General features: G+C 47.4%; 1 protein-coding gene across 2 annotated transcripts in view; it reads left to right on the top strand.

Annotated features, from left to right (window-relative positions):
• LOC135896813 (phospholipid-transporting ATPase ABCA3-like) overlaps window positions 1–23510 on the top strand; it is a 335034-nt gene that overhangs the window by 96547 nt on the left and 214977 nt on the right. For both annotated transcript variants that reach the window (XM_070525172.1, XM_070525173.1), the window contains exons 4-5: window positions 7377–7465; window positions 19257–19409. In XM_070525172.1, the coding sequence (XP_070381273.1) occupies window positions 7377–7465; window positions 19257–19409 (242 nt within the window). The remainder of the gene's footprint in view (window positions 1–7376; window positions 7466–19256; window positions 19410–23510) is intronic.

Raw genomic sequence — 23510 nt, 5'->3', positions numbered from 1 at the left:
CCTCATCGCCTTGGAACGATTCGGCTGTTACTTTTTGGATGTAATTTATTGCCGCTTCTCCTTCCAGTCTGTTTTCATCTTCGTCTAGGATATTTTGTATTGTTGCTGACTTCCTGCCTAATAATTTCATGTATTCCTAAATATTCTAGGTGTGGCCTTCTTTTTCTCACGTATTTCTTACAACCAACGTTCACTTTCAACTTTTAATTTTGCTTGCACCAGTATTTGAACCATAGACTTTCATCCCCGGTATATTTCCCATTTACTGGCTACTTCATCATGTGGCAACTGCACCTTCTTTGCCTGCCTGTGCTCTCGAGAAGCTTTCTGTCGTTCGCCGATCGCTTCTCGTATCTCCGCTTCCAGTTGAGCAGCGCCATCTGGCGTCCACCTAGTAAGTTCCATGCTCCATCGCTGCTCATTTTTGAACCACTGCAGAAGGTACCGTCTCCTTTAAACTTGGTTCTGTATTCTACGGGCACGCTTTGAAGAATGCCGCCTCCTCCTCGCGCGCTTTGGTCGAGGCGGACGCCATGTCGCTATTGGCCTGATAGCATCACGTGGGCCCTGGCGCCGTGCATCAGCACCACGTTTGCTCGAGAAGCATCTACGGAGTTGCGAAGAGCACATGTTGGCGCCGTTGCTACGCTCGAGCAGTGTAGGCGGCGCCAAGGTCGAGGAGGGAGCGTGAAAGAGAGGAGAGACGAGAATGAGTGAAGGCGGAGGAGGAGGGTGTCCCTACTTTACGAAGTTTAAAGGGTTTTATATGGCGCGGCCGCGCAGGTCCTATCGTGAGAGCAAACTGCGCCGGGCACAAAATCCACCGTGAGATGTGTTTACGCCGTTTAGTTTGTGTGGAAGGGAAAGGTAGCATAAAGGCCAATACGCTCGCTGCTGCGGCCTTGCTTTCTCACTCCAGCGTTTTGAGAGCGAGTTTCTGCAGTAATCGAGTGAGGTATCTCCATGTTTTTTTATGTACGCGGGACAGCATGCTTGTTAATTAGTATGTGAATGTTTACAAGTCTTCATGGCCGATAAAACTAATATCCTTATTTCCGCATACCTGTCTACTAATTACTTGGGGCACGACACCGCTGCTAGGATGGCCAGCTCACGCCCACTGTTTTTGCAGATTACGCTTACGTGGTTCATCTGCTCCGAGGTGTGGGATCACTGCCTGCTGAACGCCGAGGATCGGCCACCCGTTTGGCTGATATTCCCAAACCCAATGCCAACTCTGGACACAATCAGCACATGCGCCTGGCAACACGGACCGTCAGTCACTTCACGTACCACTGAGCCCGCCACCGGCGGGGCCGGATATAAACACCGACCGTCGACGATTCCAGTCGGGCACGACACCGCTGCTAGGATGGCCAGCTCACGCCCACTGTTTTTGCAGATTACGCTTACATGGTTCATCTGCTCCGAGATGTGGGATCGCTGCCTGCTGAACGCCGAGGATCGGCCACCGTTTGGCTAATATTCCCAAACCCAATGCCAACTCTGGACACGATCAGCACATCACGGACCGTCAGTCACTTTACCTAACAATGAGCCCGCCACCGGCGGGGCCGGATATAAACACCGACTGTCGACGATTCCAGTCGGGCACGACACCGCTGCTAGGATGGCCAGCTCATGCCCCCTGTTTTGGCAGGTTAGTTATTTCAAGGGCGCTGCGTCTTTCAAGGCCAGCAACTACTGCTTATTTGAGGTGTCGAGCCCGACGGATCTCGTTGATGTACTTAAACGAACGCTAGCGTTTTCGGGTGATGTGTTTTCCGCTCTACCTGTACTTTTGCTTGTACTTTCTGGGGATGTTGAGCCAAACCCGGGCCCAATGTCCAAGGCGGAGGCGGATTCCTTTGCTATTATATTGGAAACAATACGCAGACTAGAGGAAGCTGATGTCGCTACTACGGAAAAAATACTTAAACTTGAGGAAGGGCAGGCTGCTTTAGTTGCTGAACCAAACTACGTCAAAAATGACCCTGCAGCTGCTTCAGAAACGGTGCGTCGACTTCAAGAAGCAAATGCGACTTTGTGGGCCGATCTAAAGGCAGGCCACGACAGGCACTCTGCCGCAGATGGCGAGGTCAAGCTGCTGAGTACGAAGCTTTCTGCAGTGGAGTCGAGGACTTCACTTGAATGCCCAGGTGGCCCGGACCTTGGCTCTCATTCATTGCATAAATTTTCTGAGCAGATCGAAAAAATTTCTTCGAGGTGTGATGAAAACGAAAATAGAATGAGATGCTCAAACTTGCTGTTCTTTGGCATAGAAGATAATGCTCGAGAAGACTGGGCTGCTTCGGAGCAGCAGATAATTTCTTTCTGCTCAGAGAAACTTGGTATCGCTGTAACGAGCGCCCAGTTTGACAGAGTGCATAGAATGGCTAAGTTTGCTGATGAAAAGCGCAGACCTATCATTGCTAAGCTTACATATTTTAAAGATAAAGGACGCATCTTGTCTTCTGCGCACAAACTAAAAGGTTCTGGTTTCTACGTTCGAGAGGACTTTTCATTTTCTACACGACAAGCCAGAAAACAATTGATCGATCACGCGAAAACACTAAATAAACCATTCAAACTTTCAGTTGACCGATTGCGCATTCATAACAAATCTTATGCATATGATGCCACAAAGCGTTCAATTGTGGAAATCAGCAGATAGCTAGACCAAGACACATGTGAAGCGCCGCTAACTCATCGCATTGCTACATCGTTAACAATATCATTCACTAATATTAGAAGCCTGATGTCGAAACGCGAACTCGTCTCATCTTATCTTGAAGACTGCGACTGCACTACTCTTGCTCTCGCCGAAACCTGGCTTTCCCCCGAGTTAGCCGATCCTGAAATTCTTCCCGTAAAACTAACCTATAATATTTATCGCTGCGATCGCTCAGATAGAAGAGGTGGTGGCATACTCCTCGCTATTAAAAAGACTGTCGCATCACACATTACTGACACATCTTTAGGTCTGGAGATTGTCTGGGCCGCATGCTGCTGCCGTTCTCCTAAAGTTTTGATAGGCGTTTGTCCGCCCTCCAAATTATAGTCGTTGCTTCGTTGATGAACTGCGCAGCAGCATTGCTAAAGCCACCCAGCTCTGTCCAACTGAGTTAACAAACCTTATAGGTGACTTTAATCTTCCTCTCATTGATTGACCAAACTTGTCGTCATCCTGCAGTTTTTCATCAGAATTCATTAGCCTAACATTAGATTATATTCTGTTCCAGATCATTAAAGAACCAACCGGTGGCTCTAACCTCTTATATCTTATACTAACGCCCCAGAAACTATAGAACAATTAACATGCTCGGATGGTTTCAGTGACCACAGATTACTGAATGTATCCATCAGTATCCCATTACCATTTACAGGTATCTTAAGTAAGACAATTCGTGACTATAACAAGGGAAATTATGAAGTAATCATCATTGAGCTAGAATCATTTCTTGAACATCATTTCCTACCTTCGTTCCACACCAGGTCTGTTCATGATAACTGGGTCATGTTCAGAGGGAAGTTATGCGCATTGGTTGAGCAGAACATTTCTTTAATAAGAATAACTGAAGACAAAAATAAACCGTGGTTCACTAAGTTCCTTCATCTACTCAGAAACCAAAAGAAACGTTCATACAGAACTGCAAAACGAACCGGCACCCCGTCAGCTTGGGAAAGGTACCCTAACTGTTTAAGTTCTTACTGCTCCTCTCTCAATGTAGCCAAAAATAAATATTTTTCCCAAGACCTTCCTTCACTACTCAAATCTAATCCCAGAAAGTTCTGGCAAATTTTATCTCCTGAACGCAATACTAATGACATCTCGTTACACAATAAAGAAAACAACATTCCTATTCCTAACAGTGAGTGCGCTCAACTTTTAAATTAATTTTTCTCATCCGTATTCATAAAAGAAAGTATTACTAATTTGCCCATTGTTGCAGACCTAGATTACCAGTACATGGAACCTATTGACATTACTATTGATGGCATTGTTCATCATCATCATCATCAGCAGCCTGGTTGCGCCCACTGCAGGGCAAAGGCCTCTCCCATATTTCTCCAACAACCCCGGTCATGTACTAATTGTGGCCACGCCGTCCCTGCAAACTTCTTAATCTCATCCGCCCACCTAACTTTCTGCCGCCCTCTGCAACGCTTCCCTTCCCTAGGGATCCAGTCCGTAACCCTTAATGACCATCGGTTCTCTTTCCTCCTCATTACATGTCCTGCCCATGCCCATTTCTTTTTCTTGATTTCAACTAAGATGTCATTAACTCGCGTTTGTTCCCTGACCCAATCTGATCTTTTCTTATCCCTTAACGTTACACCTATCATTCTTCTTTCCATAGCTCGTTGCGTCGTCCTCAATTTAAGTAGAACTCTTTTCGTAAGCCTCCAGGTTTCTGCCCCATAGGGGAGTACTGGTAAGACACAGCTATTATATACTTTTCTCTTGAGGGATAATGGCAACCTGCTGTTCATGATCTGAGAATGCCTGCCAAACGCACCCCAGCCCATTCTTACTCTCCTGATTATTTCCGTCTCATAATCCGGATCCGCCGTCACTACCTGCCCCAAGTAAGTGTATTCCCTTACGACTTCCAGTGCCTCGCTGCCTATTGTAAATTGCTGTTCTCTTCCGAGACTGTTAAACATTACTTTAGTTTTCTGCAGATTCATTTTTAGACCCACTCTTCTGCTTTGCCTCTCCAGGTCAGCGAGCATGCATTGCAATTGGTCCCCTGAGTTACTAAGCAAGGCAATATCATCAGCGAATCGCAAGTTACTAAGATACTCTCCATTAACTTTTATCCCCAATTCTTCCCAATCCAGGGCTCTGCATACCTCCTGTAAACATGCTGTGAATAACATTGGAGAGATCGTATCTCCTTGCCTGACGCCTTTCTTTATTGGGATTTTGTTGCTTGCTTTATGAAGGACTACGGTGGCTGTGGAGCCACCATAGATACCTTTCAGCATTTTTACATACGGCTCGTCTACACCCTGATTCCATTGATACACCCTGATGGCATTGTTCAACTTATTATAACTCGAAGGTTTCATCTTCAGCAGGTATTGACAATAATAATTCTAAATTACTAAAAATACACTATCGTATCTAGCAAGTTTTTAGTTCGCATCTTTCATCAATCATTATTGACAGGTCAGATACCCCAAAATTGGAAAACAGCCAACGTCATACCCACTTTCAAAGACGCTGACAAAAACTTAACTGAGAACTACCGACCAATATCACTAACGTGCATATGCTGCAAAATGATGGAACATATTATTGCATCTCATGTTTACCAACATCTAGAATCGAACAACTTCTTTTTTCATAATCAACATGGTTTCAGGAGAGGTTTGTCGTGCGAAACGCAACTGCTTGAATTTACAACAGATTTGCATTTTAACATGGACTCAAACCTTCAAACTGACAGCATCTTTCTGGATTTTTCTAAAGCTTTTGACCGCGTAGCTCATTGTCGCCTGTTTTTGAAGTTATCATCATTAAAACCTAATTCACTAAGTCCATGCTGCCTTCGAAATTTTCTTTCTAACAGGCAGCAGTTTACTTTCGCTAGCAGCTTCTCCTCGCTCCTTTCAGATGTTTCATCCGGTGTACCACAAGGAAGCGTTCGTTGTCCCTTACTCTTTCTGATAGTCATTAATGACATACCCAATAACTTATCATCATGCATGCGTATTTTCCCTAACGACTGCATCATCTATGGTTCTATTAACACCTCCGATGACCACCTGATCCTCCAAAATGATCTTAACCAAATTATTAATTGGTGTGACACCTGGCTACTGACTCTAAGCTCATCAAAATGTAAAGTGATGTCCTTCACCCACAAACGCAATAACTTGAACTATTTTTACTGTAATAAAAATGTCCCATTATCTCGGACCTCATCATTTAAATATCTAGGCATTAATCCTTCAACAAACCTCTCCTGGACTTCTCACATTACTACCATCTGTGCCAGTGCTTCTCGATCACTGGGTTACCTGCGACGTAACCTTCGGAACTCACCTCCACTTATCCGCAAACTGGCATTTCAAACATTTGTTCGCCCTCGACTTGAGTTCACCGCTCCAATCTGGTCTCCCCACCAAAATTACCTAATTACCATACTGGAATCAATCCAAAATAGAGCCGCACGTTTCATTTTTCGAAATTATGACTGCCGTTCTAGCGTAACTCAAATAAAGATTCACCTTTCACTTCAGCTGCTGAGTAATCGTCACGACATAGCCCTTTCGTCATTATTTCATAAATACGCCCACCACACTAACAAACGTTCCTTACTCCTAGAAACGTCATCGCACACGTCGCACAGATTATACAATCATCATAGCTTCACGCGCATCTATGGTAAAACAGAAGCATTTAACTCGTCTGCAATTCCACGTGCCATTCGGCTCTGCAACAACCTCCCCGACAATATAGTTTCGGAAACTGACCGTGATAAATTCAAGCGCTCACTGAACTCGCCCAACCCATGTGAACCATTAATATCACACTCACTGCTCTGTATTATTTTTTGCCCTTTTCTTGCAGTGTTATACGTTTGTTACTAACTTACATTGTTCCTTTTTATTGTAATCATATGCAGCTTTATGTAGCTAATATGTTTCATGACTATTCGGCTGTGCACTTGGCTGCTCTTCTCATTTGTTATTGTTGTTAATTGTATGTACTTGATTGTATGCCCCCCTTACTCAATCCCTAAGTAGAGGCCTTGCAACGTATTTTACAAATAAATAAATAAATAAATAAATAAATAATTTGCTATCGCAATCGATGCTCCGCCTTTTGGTTTGAAACTGCGACTTCTGCTTCTTTACTCCGGCAAAAGCAGGAACACTGGCAACACGTCAGTAATTTCTTGGACGACATAGAAGTCGGCTGTAGGCAGATTGGATTGGAAAAATTTTAATAAAAGTCCTGTAGGACGCACGTCAGCGCGCAGTGGGCGTCTCCCACGCAGGGAGCGGCAGGGAATACCTGGCGGCCGCTGCGCGAGCCTGCTGGACGGCCCATTGCTCGTCCTGTAGGAGCGGGCTTCTTAGGGTCTTCTCCCACCTGTCGGAGGTAGATTCGGGTGGAGCGTTTCTGCACTCCCAGAGCACGTGTGCGAGTGTCGCCGTGACCCCGCACGAGGGGCACGCATCGTCTGGGTACACGTCCGGGTACATTATGTGTAAGGTGGCCGGGTTTGGATAGGTATCCGTCTGTAATAAGCGTAGCGTTAGCGCCTGCGGGCTGTTTAGTTTGGGGTGCGGGGGCGGAAAGCGAAAGATGATTCTATATTCAGGTCTGTTCATAATTGGGAACTGTCTTCTACTTTCAGATACAGCCATGAAGTACCAGTATGTAATAGAGCAGGCACACTTAAGCCAACACAGTAAACGCTATCCAGAGAGGCCAATGAATGAAACGGTGAGTGACGAAAGTGCGCAGTAATTCATATTTTAAGATCGAAATAACGTATTGGGCTATTCGCGTGCTCTGGCGACGACCGTATGTAATATAAATTGCTGTGCAAGTGCTCGACTGCTCAGTCCATTGCAACATTCGTGAAGCTGTTGGATATTCGTTGTTTTATAAGCAGGTTTGTGTGCCTCAGATATTCCCTAGAGCTGACTAACTGTAAAACCTTGCAATTTGGCGGCTTCAATCAGTCCCAAATAGGGGACTATGGGCATGTCTGCGGCTACCAAACTTCGCGATATTGTGCTTGCGTCGTGCGGCCCACTTGAGCAGGAAAACGTCCTCTGCGTTTTATTTTGCGCCGGTATCTGCCTTGTAAACTTTAAAATGAATTCCGGAATTTTACGTGCCTAAACCACTAATTGATTATGAGGCACGCTGTAGTGGGGGCCTGGGGTTCTTTAACCTGCATAAGGGCTTCTTTAAGGGGCCCCTGAAACTGCTGGGACGAATTTTGTAGACGCACGGAGTGGAGCTACCGTAAATCATTCGTACCACCATTTGCGTTAAGCGTCTAATGGTAAGTGAGCTACGGACTATTGCAAGCTACCCTCCTCCATAGCGATGCATTTTCTCCTCAACTCATTCGCCAAGTAACCGGAGCTAAGCTCTGCTTCACTGCCTCTGCGTCATGACGGGATGTAGTGCCGTCTACTTCCGGTTGTCTCGGAATCGGCGCGCGAAGCATCTCCAACCCTAGAGTTTCTCGCCACACTCTGAGAAAAGTTTGCACCCTTTGAGTCGAATCGTGCCCCACAACAATAAACGTCATCTGTCTTGTCCACACACTTCGTGATATACTTCCTCATGCTGATAACGGCCTGCGCGTTATCAGCATGACATAGCATTTAGAAAAACAACGTGTTCTCAATTGCGTTCCTGCCAAAAATTTAGGCGAGCAGCAAAGTGCAATGCACTTCGTTACTTCAATATTACTTCCGTGTTTGGTTCACGTTTGCGCATGAACCAAACGTTCACGTTTGCGTTTGCGTTCTTCCCATGAAACACACAAGCCCAGTACGCTTACGCTCGCGTTTGCCCGAATACCGGACACGCGAAACACAATCATGGTATATAGTCAGGCACGTACCTACGATCTTTTCTCGGGGAGGGGGCACGTACCCACGATCTTTTCTGGGGGGGGGGGGGGAGTCATATTGCTTATAAGTTTAACGGGTATTTGAGAGTCTGATGATGGACGCTGTATCGCATTATTTTATTTTCCACGTTATCTAAACCATATTATGGGTATAAGATTCCGAAGATATTCCTGCGTCGCGGCGAACCGTCACTCGAGGTAATATTGAAGCAAAAGGAACAGCTAAACGCAACTGTCGTTTTCTTTGGCCGCAACTCGTTCCACCAGCATACAGACCAGCTGACTACGAACCGAATCCCTGGTCTCTGGATCAATTTAAACAAAGAAGATTAAACTAACCAAGCAACAGCTTAGAGTGTGGTCGTTGAATACATGGTGAAAACTGAACTCATCTCGAGTTTATCGTGCGGGCACCGAATCGACGAGAAAACTGGCCTTTAAACCCCAAAAGATGCCGATAACTACCGCCATTCAGAAGAAGTGAAAAACTGCTGGTTAGCAGTATTAACAGCCACACGTAGTTTGTGGATGCGGAGCGACGAACATGAATGGCTCACACGTGCACAACGCGACACAGGACCGCCGGCTGATAGCGTGGAACGATCCTCAAATATTAATTAGAATCGGCAGAAACGTCTCCAGAGACACGGTACCAGACCTGACATTCTCCGCTAACCTGAGGCAAGTCAAGTGATCGAGGCTGAACGAGGCTCTGGGAAAGGACCATCATAATATCCAGACCAATTTTAGCGCACCCAAAGAGCCCCGTGAGAGCAGGTCAGGCCAGAATTGCGGAGTGGTCCGCTTTCTTGAAAGACGAACACAACAGAAATCTCGAGGACATCGGAGAGTGGACTAAGAACGTGACGGATTTACTGGTAGTTACCAAGGGCGCAAGGACCATTCAGCTCACTGCGGACAGTCCTGATGTCGACGCATACTTACTACACCTTTTAGAGGCCAGATGAGGAATCTTGAATATATGAAGGAAGCAGAATATAAATCGCAAACTCGAGATCCACGTTGCTGCAGTTTCACGGACAGCAGACACCATCCGCGAGTCTGCGGCAACGCGGATCTGGAGTTTGCGATTTATATTCTGCTTCTTCCATATCTTCAAGATTCCTCAGCTGACCTCTAAAAAGTGGAGTAAGTAGAATACGAGGAAGATAGGAAAAACTACCGAGTACTATGTAAGGTTTTCGCCTCAGTTTCGACACAGGACATTTTACTTGAGCTGAAAGAAGTCATTGACGGCCTCACCGCTTCTCACAAAAGTGCCAAGCTGGCGTTCGATAATGTCTCCCACGAAGCGATGCTTCGTGGGACGAAGGACGTATAACTGCGGCCGAAGGATGTACGACTACGTACCCGACTTCCTGGCAGGCCTGGCGGGTTGACACGGAGATCATAGGCTCGGTGCTGAAACGATCCGAATATCGCAGATAGGAATCCGTCGGTGGCCTGTGATCTCACCGTTGATGTTAACTATAGTGTTGAAGAGGCTACCGAACATATATATACACGGGCGAAGTGACCGTGTATATGAGTGACCGGAATCCGCGGGTGAACAAGATGCCTTCTATGAAGCCACCGACAAGTCCAAGTTTTACACCGCCGCGGTCCCTCGTGCGCCCCGTTGTCATGATGAGTGCGGAGTGAATAAAGGGAAGACGAAGGCGGCTACACGTGAAGAATAGCGGCGACAGCGTATCGGCGTCGGGCCCACGTGCCCAACTTAGTGAGAAAAAGCATAGAAGCTGGCGGAAGGGCGCGCGAGAGGGTTCGGAGGGAGACGGTGACCGTGGTAGACGTGGCAGGACCAAGAAGATGGTGTCCAGGGCACGGGAGTAGCGGCCTGCCGAGTTCCTGGTCTAAGGCAGCTGCACACTCGCACGTGGGCACACGATCATCGTTAAGGGTTTTCTCACAGCCCGCAATTGGCGAACGTCGTAAGGACATCCAATGAGGGCACATCCAGCGTATCTATAGCCATGCCGAAGCTTCGGGCTCAAGCTCTGTTTGGCGAACGCCGAAAGGACGCCGGCCATTGCCAAGCCAGACGTGCTATAGCGCTGTCAACTGCCGCCGCTTCATCAGCTTTGCACCAGCGTCGAACCTCGCGGCCAGCATCTCCGCAAGGCTTATATTGTTTCCAGCGTCTGTACCATGATCCGGTGACATTTCTCCATTACCGTTACAGTGATCTTTGAACATTAGTGTTAAAGAGTAGTTTGCTTTTTACAGCTCGTACTCAGGTCTCATATAAATATAATTTTTGTGTTTGCTGTGCATCTGTACAAACGGCCCGGTCGTTAGTATTTGTTTACAATAGCTTTATTTCAAAATGCATTGTAAACACCTCATAACTCTGTGACACTAGGAAAAGTCGGAGCTCCTAATTCTGAAAAAGAAGGCAACAGTGTGGCCTCTTCAGGAGATACCAAACCCAACGTTGCCTATGAACGGAGTTACCATAGCCAATGTAAACGTACTCTGTACGCTGGGCCTCATTTTTCATAAATACGGTGCTTTTTCTAAAAGACAGTTACTCCAGTAGCGCAAATCGTGGGAAGTGGAACCAACAAAAAGGACGGCCTGAAAGAGCGGGGCACACTCTAACTAAAACAAGCCTTTATAATCACCAGGGTCACGTATGGCATCCCTTAACTGGGTCTCAAGAACTGTGAGAGTGACAACATTAACAATCTCATAGGAAATACCTACAAGCTGGCACTGAGGCTCCTCTCGGCGACATCGACGGAGAAGACACTCAGGCTGTGAATCCACTATACTTGGGACGAAATAGCAGACACCCACAAGACGAGTGCTTACAAGCACGGGCTTACCAGTGCGGGCAGAGACACGGTAAGACTACTGGGCAATGCACTTGAAGATGACTGACCGTGAATGACTGAAGACCCGTAAAAGAAAGGATCACGGCAGCAAGCGTCCCCTCAAGTGTGAACCCGGAACGCAAGTAAAAGAAGCAAGAGTACAAGCCCTAACCAAGGCCTACGAAGGACTGAGAAGAGGAGGAAAAGCCAGATGCACCAACGTTGCAAAATAAGAGAACGTGTGACACACACTGTGCAGGGATGACTGGCCAGGGAGAAAACGTAGCACCGGCTTCGGTGAAGACTCAAGACATCTACTTCTCGGAAGAAACAGTGATAGCCCTAGCCGCAGTGGAGGGCACCGGAACAGAAGAGCACACCACTGTCATCACGGACTCGGAAACAGCGTGCGGAAACTTCCCAGCATGCTGCCTACTCAAAGCAAGCCTTGAAATTCTTGAAGAAACAAGAAAATCTTCCAAGAAATATTCATTGTTTTAGCGCCGGAAAATGTCCTTGACGAGTAATGTAGCGGCTGTCACCACTGGGATAGCCCGTTTGTTTCAAGAGCTCCGCTGGGCACGCTCGAAGGTGTCGCGAAAAAATACAGACAACCTGAACCACTACAGGCGGGAAAAGAGGGTCTACCTATCCCCGCCCCTCAAGCTGACCACCCCAATGGTATGATGCAGCACAATTGCACAACCACAAAATGACCACAGAACACAGCACAGGCTTTCTGTGCTTCTCATCTTTGTTGTGCCCTTGCTCTACATGACCAAATTAAATAAGCACCATAGCCCAGCAACATGGCCTTCTGCAAGAGGACCAGAGAGGAGGCGTTGATGTACTGGAAACTACAGACCCGCACATACCTGCACGGTATCCGGCTGCACGCCATCTATCCCTCGAGCTACAGCTACAACTGCAGCTTCTGGTTTGAATTAAATGGCCTCTGCCACTTGATATGGGAGTGTGGACGAAACCCACTGATACCACCCATCACCGCACCATGCGTCGAGACTGAGAGCCCCAGCTGATAAGCTGGATTTCTCAATACCAGCACTGTCTTTGCCCAAGGCCAAGATATCGGCCAGTGGTATGCCATATTGAACTATGGACGCCGCCCACCTTGCAATATTGTACTAACTTTTATAAATGTTGCTTTAGCCATTCTTAGGTTACTTCAAGAACGTTTCTATTCATGTTGCCTTGCTTCTAACCGTTTTACTGCATACCTGGATCAATAGGTAGTCCGTGGACGAATGAGAAAGGTCAATCGGACTGCTGTGCTGAAGTAACCTGATTCGCAATCAATTATCGGTTTCATTTGGCTCACTGAGTACGCGGTAATGTGCACATAAGTGGGGCTCTTTTCACGCCGATATGGGTCACTGTAAGGTCCGGGACTAGATAACGCTGTTCGAAGAAACTCGTTGACGTAGACGTGGAGCACTGAGTATGCACTTGGTCTGTGCATGTCTCGAATGAACCTCTTCGATGCGAACTTACGTACTTTAGCATGTGTGTGCGGCTACTGGTGTGTGCGGAAGAACCACACACACGAGTAGGTGTGTGCGGCTCTTCAATGGGCAGCTAGGTATGTGCAACGAGGAATGCACCACTTTGCAAATGCGAACGATATCCCTGAAAATTCCCGGATGCTTAAGCAGTCAAACCCACGTCTCACGGATTCTTCATGGACAGCAACCCGACGCATAAGCAGACTGCGCTTTGAATGCACTGGGTATGCGGCGCTGTTCAATTATCTTCTCGCCAATTTCAGTCACTGAGTCTGTGCCGCTGAGTGTGCTGTATTCGAGAGAGCTGTTTTCTGCTTTGGCAGGCTCCGGTTAGCCAGGTTTTTTTGTTTTGGACGCCACGTCCGGACTTCTCAGCAGTGCCAGAAAGAAGCGCTAGAAAGGATCCGGTTGCCGCATGACGCGTTTCTCAGCGTTTTGATACACCAGCGCACCATGTATTTCGGAGGATATCCGAAGGTTTCCCGGTGGCGGCGCTAGATGGCGCAGTGCGTTCTAAGGGACGGCGAGGGAGGAGTGCCGCTGCAGTATACGCGCCAGATACATAGCTAGTTTCGACAGTGGTAATACGTTGTGCCGCTATAATGATCCAGTGCTAGCGCATTATCATGTACGGTCATAGTGATACTGTTTCTGCGGCAATTTGTGTTCCTTCCTTAAATTTTGCAATATTTAATTATCAGCAAAATGGCGTAAATGAAGGGCGCCAGAAAATAAACGGTTGCACATTATGTGTTCGCTTACAATAAGCAATAGAAAGACTACTCTGTCGTTCAGAATGGCCTCCTTTATTATCCGCTTAACCAATGTGTGTACGTGCTCGTGATGGCGCGGATTAACGCAGCGGTAATAACCGTACGGGTGTTACCAATCTTACCGGTGGTACGGTCCACCATGAGGAGGTACCGGTGGTACCTAGGGGTAATGCTGGGCGGCACGGTGTTAAATGGAGCGTTCTCGAAAACATCGCTCGTGGTACGTAATGTTTTCAGACGCTGTCGTTGACGCGCGTTGCACCTCTAGTCGAAGATGCTGACGCTGTCGTTTGAGATTCCCAGCCTTTGCGACGATACGGGGTCACAGGCGCTGGACGGGGCTTCGAACTGGTCCTTGGTGAAGTGGCTCCCGAACTACCCGCCGGCTCCCACGTACTGTTAAACCCTTTAATCTTTCAAAAGCAGCGCCATTCTTAGATCTTTCTAAAGCCCCTTAAGCTTCGTAAAGTAGTGCCACGCTTTGAAGAACGCCACCGCCTCCTCACGCGCTCTGGCAGAGGCCACCGCCGCATCGCTATTGGCCTAATAGGATCACGTGGGCCCTCGCGCCTTGCTTTAGCGCCATTTTCGCTCGCGAAGCGTCTACAGACTGGCGAGGAGCGCATGTTGGCGCTCTTGCTACGCTCGAGCAGCGTAGGTGGCTCCACGGTCGTGGAGGTAGCGTGAAAGAGAGGAGAAACGAGAAGGAGGGAAGGCGGAGGAGGAGAGTGTCGCTATCTTGCGAAGTTTGAGGGGTTTTTAGATCTTTCCACCACCCCGCTCTCCCGTGCGTTCCTCCCTCGCCACCTCCTGTCACCTCAGCCTCCTCTGCTCCCCCATTGGCCAGTCCCTGTCACGTGAGAGTACGCGGGGTGCTTTTGTGTATTTTTTTCTTTCCAGCGTGCTCCGACCTTCCTTTCCGACCCAGTGCGACGAAGATGCTGACTCGTAATGGTGCAGAATAGCGCAGCAGTAATAACTGCACGGTGTTGCCAATTTTAGCTGTGGTACTGTGCCACCTTGAAGAGGTCCCGGTGGTACCTAGAAGTAATGCACAGCAGCACAGTCCCATCGAGTTGTCTATGACAATTTTCTTGCCCGGAGGACCCTCAACTTTGTGTTGGAAATAAAGTGAAGTGAAAGTAAGCGCAAATGGATTGATCGGGTGCATTAGCGGACCAAACCAAATGTGTGAGGGACGAGAACGTCATTGTAATGCCGTTCTGCTGCGCCTTAGGTTGCCGCAACCGACAAGGCGAGTGCAACATGCTTTTCTGTTAACCATCCGGCGAGCGCAAGAAAAGCGTGGATGCATAGCCTCGGACGGGCTGATTTCAAGGAGGTTGCAAAAAACGGACAGCGTTGTGAAGTGCCTACGGTTTTTCATTACATCTTCTTTTCACCGTAGTTGACGTCTGCTTTTTTAAATATGTGCTTGCGTATGTGCACATACTGTGCGCAGTTTTCAGCGCGGCTATGTTGACTTTTCGAATGTGCTCGCTTTGTTTCGAAAGATTTTTGTTTTGTCACGAAGGTGATTGCATCTGCAGCTGGTGTGCGACATAAGAGCGACTTTATTCAAGCATTTTTTTCTCAGCTCCTCCAGAAGCTAGCACGTCCTCGACGCTTTTGCAAGGCTCATCAAGGCTTACGAATGCGGTCGTTTAGCTTCAACCAACGCCCGCATCTATTAATTTGGTTAGTGGAAGCCTATGACGTAGGTCGTAGTAAATGGCTCCGGATAACTTTATTTAGTCACCTTGGGATGTCTAACGTGCAATTTGATGGTACAGTACATGGGCCGGCAAATTCCTCGTTGGCGTCCCGTAATTCTTTGCAAGAGCTCGGTAGCGCTGCGTCCGAAGTTGGTGGCTGGGCGTCATTGCGTTTCTTTAATTGATTGTATTTACTAGTAGTAACAATTTGTCATTATTTCGTATTATTGACAACGCCTCCAAGACACCAAAGCGGCGACGGGAACACAGAAGCTAGGACCAGGGCTGGTCCTTGGGTTCTGACACCGCCGAGGCCTGTGCTTGCCAGGGGGGGGGGGGGGGAGAGGGGGTATAATATGGGCTCTCTGCCGTTTCGGACTGCCAATTTTATACGTGAACGTTCGCTGCGCCACCCGCTTTATTATAAGCTGAGGTGCTCTCCTAAGGCCTCCGTTAGCGGTTACATGTGCTTTTCTGGAGCAGTACCTGCAAAAAATCTCATCTATCGCCACAACGAGAAAGCACCTAGCAGCGAGAAAGGTCGCCGGCAACTTCTGAAACATACCGCGTCTGTGCGAGGAGAATTGCGGAACGCCAACGAGAAATCTGCCCACGGGCCTCTTGCATTTCGCCTCGATCCCGGCTGCTGCCTTGCGCGCCCTTGGTACTGGAGGGATGAGCAGCGCTACTCCCACGTTCTGTGTCCAGGATTATCATATCAGAGAAAACTCGCAAAGGACCACAGGCCACTTTATAAGGATTAACAATTTTACTGCTTAAAGATAACTTTTTTATGCATTCAATTAAATAAATGGGTATCGCATGCATCATATGTACTGTACGTTGCCTTTAATCTCTTGCGACAAATAATTTCGTGGCTTTTCATCATGAAGTGCAGACGGAGTTTCCGTGGAACCTGCGCGTAGAGCAGTTATATAAGTTTGCATACCTGCACCGCGACAAGGATGAATGCATCTGTTGGAATTCACTTTAATAATTATTCCTGTTTCTTTCGGGTTTCATTCCTTGTGAGAGCCTGACAGCTCAGTGGACTGTGTGAATTTGTGCTGTACACTTTCCTCGTATGGGACACTGTGATAAGCACCTTTATGAAAACCATTCGAGGACTGTTCGGTCATACAACCCTATCGTTCAATTGGTCGCTATACCCGCCGCAGGGGCTTAGCGCCTTTGGTGTAGCGCTGCGACGCACGAGGTCGCAGGATCAAATCGCGGCCGTGGTGGCCGCATTTCGATGGAGGCAAAATGCAAAAACGCCCGCGTCGCGTGCATTGGGATGCGGCACGTCAACGGTTCTCAGGTTGCCAAAGTTAATCCGGCGTCTCCACTACGGCGAGCCTCAAAGTCAGATCGTGGTTTTGGCACGTAGAAGCCGAGAATCGTTTTCTGTGTATATGGTGTTCTAGTTGTAGAGACACCGCTTCCCTACGAAAACTTACAACGCAAAAGAATGCAGACGCACGCAGCATACAGATTTAAAATTAGCTCTTCAACAAAAGTGTTGCTGGTTCTAAAGGGGCGCGGGGATGGGTGATAATTGCTTGCGGAACCACTACTCAGTTTTCCCATCAAGTTCATTATTGTTATCAAATTCTAACATCCTGCACTGTAATAAATAAATAGGAAACGATTTCATGTGCTGCGAGAACTACCGGTACGTTGTTCGCATTATCAATAACGTTACCTGTGAAAACGTTGCTCTTGACCGCCAGAACCTGTGTGTCAGCTACGCACATCCGTAGAAGGCGCATAGTAGGAGCGGCCTAGTTGCTAGGCATTGCTGGCCCCAAACGGTCGGAATATTTCGTGCGCTGGTGGAACAAAAGTATCGTGCACGTACGTAAACGAACCCCCAAAACCGCGTTCACATACTTTCACGCAGTCAAAACTCTAAACTCTGGTGGTCATGCCTGTGTTTGAGCACACTGCGTGCACATTCAGCGTGCTTCAGCAACACGAACAATCAACGGGCTGACGATTTGCGCCTTAAATAATGGCCCTTTCCTCTATTCTTTTGCGCACTTACAGAACGGTGTTAGTAAGGCCAGTTACCGACCAACGAACCGAAATCTCGCTTCAAAAACTGCCCCGCAGGGCTCGAACGCGACTGCCACTGTCGAGGCCGCGCTGGCCGTACCGAACGGGGAAGTGAAACGAAGGAGGAGGGAAACGGTCGGCGCAGCTTTTTGAACATTGGGGGGTTTTAGGACCGCGGTAAGGGAAGCGCCACCCATAGGGCACACAGTGAGACACAGTGCCACGCGTAGAGTGGGACATCCACCGCCGGGTGATTTGAGCGCTGTTGACGTAATTGCACGCAAGAGCACACTACGAAGCTTCGCTTGAACCAGCGAGGTTGAGCGATTGCCGTAGAGATGAGGGCTTAAAAGACTCCGCCACAGAATTCGAGGTGGCACGAGAAAAGCCAGTGGCACGTACATAATTGATTATGGTGACGTTACTATAGTTAGGCGACCGGAATTATGGGTAGCAAACAGCACCTTTCAGTTCGCACGGAAAGAAAACTTGGAATCCATATCGGGAGTTTTCTTGTAATGAACCATATTCAATTTAGGCGGGAGGGAAAAACAGGCAACTGTTTGCTACTGACAGTATGGTCAAACCTACTGCAGGAAACTTTTTGTCAGACTGCTCGGGCCATCAAAGCAGCTCAAAGCTGCATTGTAGTTAAAATGCAGCAAACCTACTGCAGTCTGCATTCAGTAGTAAAATTTAGATTTGGCATTGGTAGATATGCCACGCAGTAATGGGCTTATCTTGATTCGAACATTCCTTTTGGAGCCTGCCTTGGCTGCCCAGAAGAAGTATAACTGGCAATGTACGAACGATTTCGAAATATTTGCGCAACAGTCTAAAGACCCTAAATGTTCTTTCTTCGGCACCGTCCTCTCTTGCATGAATATAGTGACGAGTGTACGTAGAGAGAACGACGGCTCGATGTGTAGAACGCAAGTTTCTTCATAGAACCAGGAGCACTGCTTCGGACTGTTTCGGCAGCGGGCTCCGTTGAAGGCCTCTCACGAGGTGTTTGTGGAGCACAGCCATTGGTTAGGCGGATCTGGCTCACGCGGATTCGAACAGGTCTGGTATTTAACTAATTTTTCATTGGTCACTGCTTTATTCAGTCGGCGTTCCAATCGAGAATTGACCTATATTATTTAGGATGTCTTAAAAATGAAGGGTGCCTGTGTACGCGTTATATTACTCGTAAATTTAGCCCAGTTTCAGTTCTTGAATTTGGCTCTTTTAGAAAAAGAACTGAAACTGAAATGTAACGCTGTAAGTAAGGTATCGCTATCGCTATTGACGCGCTCTTTCGAGACGGAGGATGGTCAGGGCAACGGCAGAGGTAAACATTGCGCACCTATTATTTACACTCGTACTAAGCCTTTCTGTAAACGAATTCTTCGCTAGCGTACTCTCCGGAAGGCACCCCTATCATTAAAAGGCGCTTATGACTCTTCAAGAACAGGCATTTCGGGGCCCCGTTACTGTATCTAATGCATGCTGAATTCGTTTTTGATAAAACAGGAAGTCTCCTTATGAAAGAATGTAGCATATTGTATACATTTGACGTCGCAAGTATACATTTGGTGCCACAAGTACTCTTGCGGCCAGACACAGATTTTTATTTGTTTCCCAATTTTACGTTGTGTTAAGATAAGAGCGACCGTACCACCTACATCTTATGGCCAGTGACATTCCTCTGTCGAATACAGCGCTAACTTTTGATTCTTTCTGTCTTACCCAGGTTAACATTGATGTCATGCCCGGCTGGGTGTTTCAGGGCCTCGAAACGGCGGATTACGCGAAAGCCCTCTATTTCGTTACTTCTTTAGCGTTCATTATGCCTATGATTCGACGGATAAACGCAATACAGCAGGAGTTTACAAGTGGCACGGCGGTAAGCACAAGTGGTTCCCGAGTTTTATTGGCATGCGTGGTACAGGGCTGTCAATCTATGTTACGCCAAGGCTGGCGTCCCTGCAGCCGGTGACAACCCAAAAATAAAAGTTATGCGCACGTGATTCACGACCATGCACAATTTGCATAGATGTGCAAACCCACTAGCTTTACTATGTTTTGTGACGTCAAGTGGTTTTCCGTGTTTAAAAAGGCTGCTTTCTCCGTACAGACCTCTCTCTTCGTGTCACTTTTATTGGCGTTTAACAGGAACGTCTTGACAAACTTTGTAGGCGATCCTGACATCAATGTTTAGTCAAAAGTAATATGTTAACTTTATATAACGAGCTTTCATTTTCCAATTGGCCCACCGTTCGCACCAGCAAAGCAAAGTCATCAATCTTTGAGTGGACTCGTGCTGGCTCGGATCTCTTTCAGAAGTGAAAGGCAGATGCAATGCGTTTTGGTTGATGGAGCTTGCACTGAGTCTTTGATTTTGCACCGACCATAGTTGTTTTACTGTCATAAAGAAAAAAAAACATTCAACGGTTTAGTTGCAAATAGCTGAAATCTGCACCAGATATCATGCTCTATGCGTAATTAATTTGGTTGCATATTCACAGGTAGCAGAGGCGTTGAATTAGTAATTATGTTTCGAATACAAATATTCGAGAAAAAACGACCTTTCAATAATGAAGCGAAGCCGAAAATTTCCAAGTTCGAAAGAATGTGATGTAATCAACGCCGCTAAGTGTTCGTGAAGAAATTTTTACGTACCATTTTATCCTCCCATAGCGTGCACTTATGTAAATCTTGTGCTTGCATGTGTTGTCCTGCGGCTATGGCGCATTTTAACGCTTTTACTGAGAGCAGTATTAACGACTGCAGTATTTGGAACTGATTAAGACATCCAATATGATGCAAAGCGATGCGCAACGCTTTTTGATCCAACCATTTATTGCGTAGGTCATTGCATAACACTTTGTCATAAATAGAAACATCACAAACTCATATATAAATACAAGTTTTCGAATTTCATGATTGGAAACTGAATTTTCGTTGTATTTAAAATGAATAGAATAAACTTTTCGAAGATCATATTTCAGAAAACAGATGTCGACATTGAATTTCTTCCTTCAAAAAGAAATTCCGCAGAACCTTTCTAACTGAATAGAATCTTTTCAATATTTGCGCACAATAAATCAGCGCAAGAGGGACACCAGGATATTTGGTTGCTCTTTATTTGCCTGCTTTGGTGTTCGATGAAGACAGACATTCGGGAGGCTCAAGTAGGAAAGCATGAATAACACCGTGCATTTGTGCGCTGACTTATGGAGGAGGGAGATTTATTTGCTTAGGAAAGGGCAAATTTGGCGTCACGTTACAATTTTTTTCCAAAGAATGTGCTGTTTCGTTGTTTCCAGTTCAGAAAATGAAAATTATAACAGCGTTCACGATTAAGATAGCGTGGGGTCTACCGGCTGAAACAGCCGACAAGAATAGCAACCAAAAATAACTAATAAAGGAAGAAGAAAATGTTCTTTCAGGTGGCGTCAAGCTTCAAAAAACTTTACAAAGCAACAATTGTCATAGAGGAAATCTGTACAAATTATTTGACTCTCATTTTGAAGCTCCAAATAAGTTTATTTAGTGATGATGCTACCAATGTAAAGAACCTTATACTAGCTGAAGCTCCCAGAAATACACTTGTGCCAGCATTCGACAGCTTGTGGAGGCCCGCAGAATTAGCAATCGTATCAGTAAAAAGAGAATAAAGATGCGCAGTTTGCGGGTGCGCATGACCACGACGTGGCTGAGAGTGAGGTTTTGGGGTTAGGCTTTTTGTCCTGGTATGCCGTTCTTTGAGAAGTGACTCAGGAACGAGACATGAGCTCATTCGGTCGTGCCCGAGCAAGCGACCTTCCAACCGCCTCCCGCGCAAGCCAGGCGGACGTGGAGCTTCCAAAACCGCGTGCAGCCGCCTTGATGAAATACTACAGAAGTGCGGTTAGATCTGGCGGATGCACAGTTGCATATTCACCGCATTACTTCGGAGGTCACGTGGTACTACCACCGCTTCTCAACCCTGTCATCAGACGTGGTGTAAGAGGTGGCCCATCTTAATGCCGAGCCGCTACCAACGAATACCGACCAACCTACCAACGACTCAAGTAGAAGAGTTTGGAACGCACAATGCCTAGCAAGCGTCTACGGCTCCAGCAGCTCCTCACCCATGAACAGCTCGGTGACCGGCGCCTTCACATCTGCTCAGCAGTGTGCGGTGGCTTTTGTGTGACAAGGACATCAGCACACGCGGCACCTTGCTCAAGGAGGTATTCCTGCTGTAGCGCATGCCTTAGTACGTCCGCCTTGTAGTAGCTGCTGCGAAAGAGTTGTCGCTCAATTGTCTTTCTGTGAAGGTTGACAGTGTCTATGAGGTTGTCTTCCTATCTGTAACGGTTGCTTTGAAGACCCTAGACATGTCTGCTGTTTCGAGCTTAAAGGAACGCATATAACAACTTGCTGCTAGAAGGGCGCCGTGCAAAGGCCGTAACCTTGCCAGAACCCTCCATGCCCAAGGCGTCGTTATCCGCGGAACGACTCCTTGCGTCATTCGAGTACTTTTACAATGTGGTTGTACAACACGATGTTCCAGCGTAACGAAAAAAATAAGACAACTTCGCCTTGTAGCTAGTGGGGAAACGGCCAGAGGTATCACTGACGGTGCATATGACTTCATGGCTTCACCTGATCGCATGTTTATGTTTATGAGCCGAAACTCCGTGACGAAGTTTGTCTTAGATGCGGGAGCCAGAATAAGTGGGGCACCTCCTAACAACGCGGATCGGCGCTCTAGGTCCACAGGGCGAACGCTACGTACCGGCAACTCTTCGGCGATAGCCACGTACGGCCGCAGTTCATTGACTGTTGGCCTGGGCCTGCATCGCACGTTTCAGTGCATGTTAATAACACCCGACGTCGTCGAGGCCATCATTGAGTCTGACTTCCTCTAACAACACGACTTGGTTGTTAGCATTCGCCGTCATCACCCTAATCACAGCGGGACCCATCGCTCCGCCGAAGGCCTGCTCTGCGATTTCGCGCTCACTGGCATACGCTCACTGATCCCGAGTTCCTCATTTGAGCAACTCCTCGCTGTGTTCCGTGATCTCACGAAGCCCTGCAACCTTACCCAGCCACCTAAGCATGGTGACTTATCACATCGTTACACGTGGCGCCGCAGTCGCTATCCGTCCGCGTCACCAAATAGGCGACGCGGACGATTGTAAATGGCCAAGCGATAATTTCACCACACGCTTGTCATCCAGCTGTTCGGCTTCACTACTGCATCTTGTACCGAAGGACTGAGGAGACCGGCGTGCTTGCGGGGACCTTCGCGCCTTGAACTCCCACACCGTCCACGACAGGTACTCACTACCTCAAATCCATGATTTTGCATCTAAGCTAGCTGGCTGCAATATCTTCAGAAAAGTGAACCTTGTTAAAGTGTGTCATCACATACACATAGAGCCCGCAGACATTATTACGATGGCCATCACAGCACCATCTTCTCTGTTTGAATAAGTGCGAATATCTTTGAGACTCCGCAACGCTGCTCGAACTTTCTAGCGGTTTATTAAAGAGGTGACGCATGGTCTCCCAACTGCACTCGCCTAGATCGATCATATTATTGTCGTGAGCGCTACTCGGGCCGAACACGAGTGCTACCTGCATGAATTAGTCATTTTCCTGCAGCATTATGTCGTCTGCCTGAATGACCAGAAATGTGCGCTCGGGGCTCGGAGCCGCAGATCTTAGGTCATCGCACCTTTCCTTGGAGAATCCGTATGATGCTATCTCGGGTTCAAAGAGTGCAAAATTTTCGGCAGCCGGCAACACTACGCATGTTGCGGAGTGCTTGGGGCTCGTCTATTTATAGAGGTGTTTTCATACCTCATTGTGTGACGCTCGTGCAGTGACAAAGTTCTTTTCGCGAAAAAAAAGCATCCCGTTGAGACGATTTTGTGGACTTCAGAAGCCACAGCCGCCTTCGCGGCCGCAAAGGAAGCCGCCACAGATGCTGTCCTGCTCACGCATCCCA

Source organism: Dermacentor albipictus, chromosome 9 (genome assembly GCF_038994185.2).
Source record: "Dermacentor albipictus isolate Rhodes 1998 colony chromosome 9, USDA_Dalb.pri_finalv2, whole genome shotgun sequence".
Lineage (NCBI taxonomy): Eukaryota > Metazoa > Arthropoda > Arachnida > Ixodida > Ixodidae > Dermacentor > Dermacentor albipictus.
Note: the sequence above shows the minus strand (reverse complement) of the source record. Positions and strands in the feature narration are given on the sequence as shown.